This window comes from Morus notabilis, unplaced genomic scaffold (genome assembly GCF_000414095.1).
Source record: "Morus notabilis unplaced genomic scaffold, ASM41409v2 Scaffold701, whole genome shotgun sequence".
NCBI classification, from domain to species: domain Eukaryota; kingdom Viridiplantae; phylum Streptophyta; class Magnoliopsida; order Rosales; family Moraceae; genus Morus; species Morus notabilis.
In genome coordinates, this window is record NW_010363199.1 from 235,532 (window position 1) to 245,511 (window position 9,980).

At 34.7% G+C, this 9,980-nt stretch overlaps 2 protein-coding genes across 2 annotated transcripts; both read right to left on the minus strand.

The window, feature by feature from the left end:
• Positions 1-578: 578 nt before the first annotated feature.
• LOC21412324 (chalcone synthase 2) lies at positions 579-2,565 on the minus strand. Its single transcript, XM_024169254.1, has 2 exons — positions 2,285-2,565; positions 579-1,715 (listed from the first exon to the last, which is right to left on the minus strand). Exons 1-2 carry the CDS (start codon positions 2,478-2,480, stop codon positions 712-714), a joined length of 1,200 nt encoding a protein of 399 aa, XP_024025022.1. The 5' UTR covers positions 2,481-2,565; the 3' UTR covers positions 579-711.
• Positions 2,566-8,009: 5,444 nt separating this feature from the next.
• LOC21412879 (chalcone synthase 2) lies at positions 8,010-9,768 on the minus strand. The gene is made up of 2 exons (XM_024169252.1): positions 9,515-9,768; positions 8,010-9,105 (listed from the first exon to the last, which is right to left on the minus strand). The coding sequence occupies exons 1-2, from the start codon at positions 9,708-9,710 to the stop codon at positions 8,099-8,101; spliced, it is 1,203 nt and encodes a 400-aa protein (XP_024025020.1). The 5' UTR covers positions 9,711-9,768; the 3' UTR covers positions 8,010-8,098.
• Between the last annotated feature and the right edge of the window lie 212 nt (positions 9,769-9,980).

Genomic DNA, 9,980 nt, shown 5'->3' on the forward strand with positions numbered 1-9,980 from the left:
AGTTTAGGGAACAAAGAAGGAATAGCAGGGATGGAAGGACCCGTCCACATAAACTAATCTTTCTACAAATTTATCAAATTTCTTAAAATGTTATTCTACGCACCAAAAAATTATTAGTAAAATCGATAATTTGATAATTAAGCAAATGAATATCATTCATAATTCTTTTAACTCTCTCCTGTCTACCATCAACTTAAAGTACTGTTATGATTTTCTACATCGTTCATATTTCTCATCTCTTCAACTCTCCATTATTTTTACTCTTCATCCCTCCAACTAAACATAGCAAAATATACACAACTTCTCATCAAGCAATTTTCTAACTTATAAATTGATGATCGAAACTTAGAGAGTGCGTAAATTTTCTTTTTTCTCTATTAAATATAGGTTTACATAGTAAGCTTTCTAGATATTATATAGTAAGCTTTCACAATTATAAAACTGAAATATCAAGAAAGACAAGACGAAGACACTTATTCTAAAAAGAAAAAAAGAACAAATTATAAATTACCTTTTTTATTAGTTACTTGTAATTCAAATTAAAAAAAAAACAATTTATTTGACATAATATAGAACAATATTATATATGATACTAGTGTCACACATTAATTAAAAGACGAGGTTTCGCAACACGAAACACAAGTGGAGTCTACTTTTTACTCATTAAATTATGCTCGGTACTATTAGTACACGTAAGCATTATTCCACAATTTATGCAACAATGGGGACACTCTGCAGCACCACTGTCTCCACTGTGAGTCCCGGCCCGAACCCAAGCAGAACTCCCCACTCCAATCCGTCACCGGTAGTGCTCTTTTTCTCCTCCAACGACCTCTTCCTCATCTGATTCAGGATAAAAAACACAGTTGCACTTGACATATTTCCATACTCGCTCCACACATTCCATGTGTCCTTAAGCTTCTCCTTCTTTAGCTCAGCTTTCTCTTCAATCGCCCTCAAAATGGCAGCCCCGCCGGGATGTGGCACCCAAAATAGTGAGTTCCAATCACTAATTCCAAATGGGGTAAATGCTTCTTCCAAACATGTCAGAATGTTTTTGCCAATTAGCTTCGGCACTTCCGGAGACAATACAATTGTGAGTCCGCAATCACGTAAATGTCCCCCTACTGTGTTTTCTGAGTTAGGAAGAATAACTTGTGAATTTGAAACAAGCCGAAACAATGGTCTTTCGACGGAGCCCTCATCGGGTACGTTGGCACCGACGATTACAGCCGACCCACCATCAGCGAAGATTGCTTGGCCGACAAGAGAAGCACTGTCTTCCTCCGAGGGACCGCGGAAAGTGGGGATGGTGAGTTCAGAACAAACAACGAGAACACGTGCTCCAGGGTTGTTCTCGGCCAAGTCCTTTGCAATGCGAAGGACGGTGCCGCCGGCGAAGCAACCTTGGTGGTAGAGCATGACTCTCTTGACGGATGTTTTGAGGCCAAGCGACCTGATCAACTGATAATCGGCGCCAGGCATGTCCACTCCAGAAGTGGAATTGACGATGATGTGGGTAATTTTTGATTTCGGTTGGCCCCACTCTTTGAGGGCCTCTATTGCTGCGCTTTCACCAAGCTTTGGCATCTCCACAATTTTTAGATCCATACGTTCATTAATTGATGGACCATCGTAGGTACAGATACTTGGGTTTGCTTTGAGGATATCTTCCGTCAACCTCATGTGCCGTTTCTTTATCAATGATTTCTCACCTGCAAGCAATGATAGGTGTCACTAAAATATCGTGTGAAAACATAAACAGTAAGGAAAAATTCATGGCAAAAACACACATTACTGACTTAAAGAAAATTAATTAGAAATTAGTGTGCAAGGAAGGTAGAATTAAATCATTTATCTCCTGTATATCTTTACTGAACTATATACAGTAATGTCGAAAAGGGAACTAATCAAGTACTAGAAGTTATAAATTACATATGTTTAAAAACATATTCCCAATAAATCCATATACGGCGTGCACGATGTGAGGGAAAAATTAAATGAAAATAAAAAAAAAAGATTATAACTCATGACACTAAAGAGAAGTTTTACGACCCACCAACTTTAGCAACTGTAATTATTAGATTTAAATCGAATGGTGCCTATGAACCACATATTGTGAGCGTGTAAAAAGATTCTATCACACCCCATGTTATATGGCCTCATGGTTTCTAGAGCAACATCAAACTACTTAGGTTATTCCTTAAATTTAAAAAGCAAAACAATGAAAAGATAGACTTGAAATATTTATGATAAAGATTTGGTTTCTTATGGATTTGCTTACAAATACGCTTGAACTTCTCTTTTAATTCCGTCATGTGCTCAGAATTAGTGACTCTGAAGTAATAATCAGCATATTCAGCTTGATTGAAGTAGTTGCTAGGATTGGATGTGCCAATTGCTAGAATTGAGGCTACAGCAGGGCCAGCTCGTGGGATCACTGTCTGGCTTTCCTCTACGAACCCGTTAGTCGGCGCCATTGCTTGCTGCTTTAAGGGATCGAACACCGAGTTTAAAGGTTGAGAAGAAGAGAAGAATAGATGAGGATATGATGGATTTGCACTTGTTTCTCCTGGCTTTTTATAGGCGCAAGGGTACTGTTATAAACCTCGATACAGATCTGAAATGATGCAATAATTAATCGAATTATTATGGTTTTTAATTATTCGGTCACGTGTAGAAAAATTGGTCCACATCCTATGGTTTCTACGGTTATAAGTCAAAGATTCCGTCATATAGGAGCGAATACTAATGAGAAAATCTCAATGTGTTTTAATTTATTTCCGCAGCCACCAACTAATTGCTTTCCACATGGTGTTTGATTCCAAGTCGAAGTCAAGTTGTTGAGTAGGAAAAAAATGAATATTAATTCAAGTACACGTTGATTCCACCGCTTCTTCCTATAACTTTGAATTGTTTATGTTATAAATAATAATTTGGTGTACAAATATTTGAATTATTTATTTATAAAATTATTTATGTTGACTCAGAAAGTCTCTCCAACTTGTCCATATATATATATATAATTTATATATACAACACAGGCAAGTGGGGTAATGAAATTTTTTATTGTGTCATCAATGACGGCTCTGCCGCCAAGTAAGGCTTTTCAAGGTATTTGGAAAACGAAGTCGTTTTCTGGACCTAAAAGTGTGGACTGTGGAGGGATCAGGACGTAATTGAATGTGGGAACCTTTTTTGAACAGATTTTCTACTAGCAGACGAACAGTATGATTTATATCCCCAACAACCACAATAAGGGAAAACCAAGGTGGCTCAGTCAATAACATACGAAGACATAAGCAAAACATTTTTGGCACTCCTTTTTGTTTCTTTTTAGGTTCTTCCCTACTTCTCTTACTTGTAAACATTTTTTTTTTCTTTGTGTAAATATCTGTTCTCACGTAGGAGAATAATGTCATGGGCTTACCACTTTTAACATTTGAGTTACAAATCTTCTTCGGCCCTACCGGTTTCCACACCCACACCCTTCACCCACCCTTCAAAGTAAATATGTTGAAAGCGTGAAGGGAATTAATTAGGACACAATAATTGAAGTAATGACATATTGATAGGGGACTTTCCAATAGATTTTTTTAGTAAACGATATTAATATTATGCTAACAACTACATTAAGATTCAAAAGACAAGACTGCAAGCAAGGTTTTTTTTTTTTTTTAATTCCTCCTAGTCATTCCAATCCGGTTTCCACACCCAGCCACCCACCACTCAAAACGTTGAAAAATTTATCTTCACACTGATATATGTCATAATTAACGCCCAAGCGGGTTTAGTAAAGTGGTTGTTTTGTAACACGTGCAGTCGATCTCACGAGGGGGTGACAAATAACGAGAAAAGACTAGCATAAACAAACGTTAAATGAGATAAGCGTAATAAAGCAGAGCAAATAATTTTTAAAATTTTTTGAGATTATGAAATAAATAAAAATGTGAAAATAAAATAAAGGACAGTGAAGGAAAGGAATCAAGATATGCTGCCCATTTCTCTGTCTGGAAGGCTATCCCTCCAATTAAATTTTGACAAAATCTTGTGAATTGCTTAAGTGTTTTTCGTATTAATTTATTTTTATTTATGCACGTGGTTAGATTCTTAAAGTTATATAACATGACAAATAATTAGTGGAGAGACAAGAACAACAGATATAGACTTGATGAAAAGTGTGTATGATTTATGGAACAATTCAAATGCTAATTCTAATATTACTCAAGTACACATTTCATATCCCAAAATGCAGTCGAAAAATATGGGTTTTTAGCACAAATGATATAAAAAGGTTTTTGACCAAATTAATCTCTTCTCAATAAAACAAGCAAAATTATTTTCAAGACGTGTCAAGCGAAAGCGACAAAATACCCTCAGGCAAAATACAATAAGAGAAGCTCACACGAAAAATAATCACATACATCGAATATAATAATTACAACCACTGTAACTACAGAAATAACTATTATAAACACTAGCAGAAGAAAAGAAAATGAATCAAAATGATAAACGTCATAGAACAAAAATGAATTAGAGATAAGAATTAAAACACGCTTGTACACACAAAATTCACTCAAAACTAAGCCTGCAAAGTCAGTTGTGTGTCACTCACAGGAAGATGTCTCATTTATCTCTCACTGGAGATGAATGAAAAATCGGTATTACTAGGGACACCAACTTCAATCTCAATTTTTGTATACCAATTGATGTGATATGTGAGTTGTTATTTTTTATTAGTTGATGCAATCTCTTATCATTAATTTACATTGCAATGTTTTAAACACTTACTAATGTATAAACAACAACTCACATTTGATACATAAAAGTTGAAATTGATTTGGTTTCCTTAGCATTATTCATGAAAAATAATACCAAGGAAAAAGAGTGTGCGTGATGATGGTATGGAATATATGTGTAATGATGGATTATGATAAGGAAAAAGAAATTGAAGTGTTAATTTCATTCTTCTTCACTTTCCACTTTTATATATATATATATATATATATATATATATATATGACGTGTGAGAGAATAGATAAATCAAGTGGAGAAATCTTGACCATTATATTTAAAGGGTAAAAAGAACTGATTAATATGACCATTGGATCAAAAGTTGAAGTAGAAAATTCAAAAAACTTCATTCTTCCTTCTATAATAGATTATAGATTATGCATATCGTGTCTAAAGTTTTTTTTTTTTTTTTTTTTTTTTTTTTTTTTTTTTTTTTTTTTTTTTTTTTTTTTTTTTTTTTTTTTTTTTTTTTTATAAGTTTTTTTTTTTTTTTTTTTTTTTTTCTCTTTTTAATCATTTTATCGTCATTTCTTATTATTGTTCTTTTTACAATGTTGGCAATTTGCCATGTTATGGTAGTTGTCGTTTTTAATTTACTATGTCTTTCTCATCCTAGAAGTCGTTTTTTTAGGTATTTTTCAATTTTGTTTTCGTTCGTTGTTCAAATTCATCGTCCTTTTTCTGTTGCTAGCAACTTTTATTACTGATCTCGTTTTTGAGTGTTATTATAGCTTTTTTACTTCTGATCCCCATTTTGAATGTTATTGCCGTTTTTTCTTTCTTCATTGCACTCCATGAAGTATTATTGTCGTTTCCTTGAAAAAGTATCGAGAAATTTCCATCATCGCCTATTCACTTTAATTGCCACCGATCCCGTTATAAATATAACACATATGGTATGGTGTGGTTTTAATAGTTACTTAAATATATACCCATTAATGAGTATTATTGTTTTAATTATAAGATATTAATCCAACGGTTATAATAAATTATATAATTGATTAAAAAAATTTATGATAATTAATGCAACTTGCTTCTTACCACACCACGTCGTCAAATTTTTATATTCAGTTCGTAACTTGCGTAACGATTGAAAACTCGTCATATATATATATGAGTTTTTAATGGTTATCATTAAATATAAAAATTTAATGACGTGGTAGAATCTGATTTCTTTAATTATTATAAATTTTTTAGTCAATTTCTAATTTATTACGATCATCGTATCAATATCTTACTGTTAAAATTAACGATACCCATAATTCAAGAATAAATAATAGAGTACTATATATATATATATTAATATTAATGAGGTCTCGTGACAATTTCACTTCGGCGATCGCTGGCCTTCTCCCAACATCTTTATTCAATCAATAAAATTTCTGGGTGGAGGTCCTACTAAGTGATGCTCTGATTTCAACGCCATCAAAATATTGAGTTTCATGATACTGAATATTCCAAAAAAGAGAATCACGAGCATTAGATGGAAATCTCAAGGCGGTTAACATGTGTGAGCACAAAGAATGACAGTTTGAGGTATTTCAACATAGATTTTTCGAGCTCTTCGTAAAAATGACTTTAAAGCTCTCTCTCTCTCTCTCTCTCTCTCTCTCTCTCTCTCTCTCTCTCTCTCTCTCTCTCTCTCTCTCTCTCTCTCTCTCTCTTCTCTCTCTGCAAGTTGCATTTTGCAGTACAGACCGGTGAAGTATATACTGTCTATCTTTTGCAGTTAACACTTTGTTATGTCGATGTGTGAATGCGAGCATCTACTTACCCGCATCATGTTGAAATCAACACTGGTGAGTATAAGTGTTATACAACCAGCACCGGACGAGTCCTAAAGTTATATACAGTACACATCCGGATGAATAGAAGTATTACAATATACAACTTGCTATCTTGGGGAGTGCTTGTATTTTATGCTTTGAATGCAGCAAAACTTGGAGGCCAACCTCAACTACAAATAGAGCAACCAGGCTCATTGTGTTGTACGGAAATTGGAGCGAAATAAGTATTGTATTATGTGTAATAGTGCTTTATGTCTCGTTCGTTTCACTCGTTTGAGTTAAAAAGTGAATTTATGTGAAAGAAAATATTGTAGCAAAAAAAAAAAAAATTGTATTTTAATTTTTATAAGAAAAAACACTATAACAAAAACTTGAATTATGATTTAAAAAGACGAAACAAACGAGACCTTAGTATTTGGTTTGTGGGATAACTAGATCTCCTTTTTATGTTTTCTATTTCAGAGAGGATTTAGTACTATGTAGTGATCTTGGTGTATTAATTAATGATATACTATAGAAGTTGTTTTTTACAAAAGGTAGACCTCGCAGCATAGGACCTACAAGTGAGGCTGGCTTAGTTTTTATTAGTTATGTTGCTTAACACTGATGATATCCCAAGCTCTTTCCGCAATCTATGTAACAATATAATAGGGACCTTCTGTAACACCACTATCTCTATCGTCAATTCAAGCCCGAACCCAAGAAACAAATAACACCAAAGCTTCTTCTAAAAAAAGATAAATTAAAATGTAATTTTTTTTTTTTACTAACTTTTGTGTAGTAAAATAGTCATATTAAAAGAATAATATTTAAATAATGGGAAGATTACAACGTTTGATAGTGTGCTTAAGTATTTAACTGCGTTAATGCAACAATTATTAGAGGGAGAGGCGGAGGAGGAGAGAGAGATGCCTAATTTCTTGTCTGGTTTAGGAAAGAGCGGAAGAAGAGTGGAGATGGATGGACCCGTCAATATGAATTAATCTATCTACAAATTCATCAAATTTATTAAATGTTATTCTACCCACCAAAAATTGTTTTAGTAAAATTGATAATTTGGTAACTAAACAAATAAATATCATTAATTCTTTCAACTCTCTCCCCCTTCGACTTAACTAAAACAACTTAAAGTATTGTTACGACTTTCTTCGTCTTCACATTTCTCATCCCTTCAACTCTTCATTATTCAAACTAAAAAGAGTAGAATATACGCAACTTCTCATCAAATAATTATCCAACTTTATAAATTGATGACTGAAACTTAGAGAGGGGTGAAATTTTCATTCTCTCTTTTACAATTATAAAACTGAAATATTAAGAAACACAAGATGAATACAATATACTAAAAAAAATAACAAATTACAAAACTGTTCTTTTTATCTTGATCACTTATTTTATGATTAAAAAAATAGTTTGTGCGACACAATCTAGAACAATGTAATGACATATTACTGTCACTCATATTAATTAGTTATGATGCTGAGTATTGTTGATACCACTAAGCATTATTCCACAATCTAAGCAACAATAGGGACACTCTGCAACACCACTGTCTCCACTGTTAGTCCTGGCCCGAACCCAAGCAGAACTCCCCACTCCAATCCGTCACCAGTGGTGCTCTTTTTCTCCTCCAACGACCTCTTCCTCATCTGATTCAGGATAAAAAACACAGTTGCACTTGACATATTTCCATACTCGCTCCACACATTCCAAGTGTCTTTAAGCTTCTCCTTCTCTAGCCCAGCTTTGTCTTCTATCTCTTTTATAATGGCAGCACCGCCGGGATGTGGCGCCCAAAACACTGAGTTCCAATCACTAATTCCAAATGGGCCCAATGCTTCTTCCAAACATGTTTGAATGTTTTTGCCAATTATCTTTGGCACTTGCGGAGATAAGACAATTGTGAGTCCGCAATCACGTAAATGTCCCCCTACTGTGTTTTCTGAGTTAGGAAGAATAACTTCCGACGTAGAAACAAGCCGAAATAATGGTCTTTCGACCGACCCTTCATCCGGCACATTGGCACCAACGATCACAGCCGACGCACCATCAGCGAAGATTGCTTGGCCCACTAAAGAAGCACTATCATCCTCCGAGGGACCGCGGAAAGTTGGAATGGTGAGTTCGGAGCAAACAACGAGAACACGGCGTGATCCGGGATTGTTTTCGGCCAAGTCCTTCGCAATACGAAGGACAGTGCCGCCGGCGAAACAACCTTGGTGGTAGAGCATGACTCTCTTGACGGATCTTTCGAGGCCAAGAGACTTGATCAGCTGATAATCAGCGCCGGGCATGTCTACTCCTGAAGTGGAATTGACAATGAGGTGAGTAATTTTGGATTTCGGTTGGCCCCACTCTTTGATGGCTGCTATTGCTGCGCTTTCACCAAGCTTTGGCATCTCGACAAGTTTCAGATCCATACGTGCGTTAAGTGATGGAGCATCATAGCTACACATACTCGGGTTTTCTTTGAGGATATCTTCTGTCAACCTCATGTGCCTCTTCTTTATCAATGATTTCTCACCTGCATGCAACGATATGTGTGTCACTAAATCTAAAATTTTCTATGAAAAATGAACTGTAAGGAAAAGCTCGTGGAAGAAAATGGTACACAATATTTAGTTATAGAGAGTAAATTGATTAGAAATTAGTGCGCAAGGAGATAGAATTTTAACATTTATCTCTTGTAAGTGTTTTAATTCTATCTTCTGACGCCAGATGATGAAAGGAAAAAATAATAACAAAAAGATATATTATAATTTAACGACTCAAGATTATCTGCTGCAACTATATGATTTCAACGAAACAATGCTTACGAACCATATTGTAAGATCAAACTACTTATAGATTATCTCACAGATTTCAACAACAAAAAAGAATGATAGCTTGAAATATATTATGATAAAAGGTTGGTTTCTCATTGATTTACTTACAAATGCGCTTGAACTTCTCTTTCAATTCCGTCTTGTCCTCTGAATTTGTGACTCTGAAATAGTAATCAGGGTAGTCAGCTTGATTGAAAAAGTTATCAGGATTAGCTGTGCCAATTGCTAAAATTGAGGCTACACCAGGTCCACCTCGTCGGATCACTGGCTGGCTTCCCTCCACGGACACGTTATTCGGCGCCATAGTTCGCTGCTTAAAGGGAACACTGAGTTATGAAAAGGTTGAGAAGAGAAGGAATAGATGTAGGATATGAAGGATTTGCACTTGTTTCTCTTGGCTTTTATAGGACGTAAGGGTTCTGTTATAATCCTTGCTATAGTTCTGAAATGATGTATTAATTAATCCAATTATTATGGTTTTTAATAAATCTTAGTCGATCACGTGTACTAAATATGTCAATTGTAAGTGAGAGGAAGTTTCACTTTTTGTCTTTTCTGAAACTATTAGATGAAA

Coding starts and splice junctions, on each gene's coding strand:
- LOC21412879 (XM_024169252.1), bottom strand. CDS start 9,710: ATGGCGCCGAATAACGTGTCCGTGGAGGGAAGCCAGCCAGTGATCCGA. Junction 9,106..9,514: donor AGAGAAGTTCAAGCGCATTT/GTAAGTAAATCA, acceptor CGTTGCATGCAG/GTGAGAAATCATTGATAAAG.
- LOC21412324 (XM_024169254.1), bottom strand. CDS start 2,480: ATGGCGCCGACTAACGGGTTCGTAGAGGAAAGCCAGACAGTGATCCCA. Junction 1,716..2,284: donor AGAGAAGTTCAAGCGTATTT/GTAAGCAAATCC, acceptor CATTGCTTGCAG/GTGAGAAATCATTGATAAAG.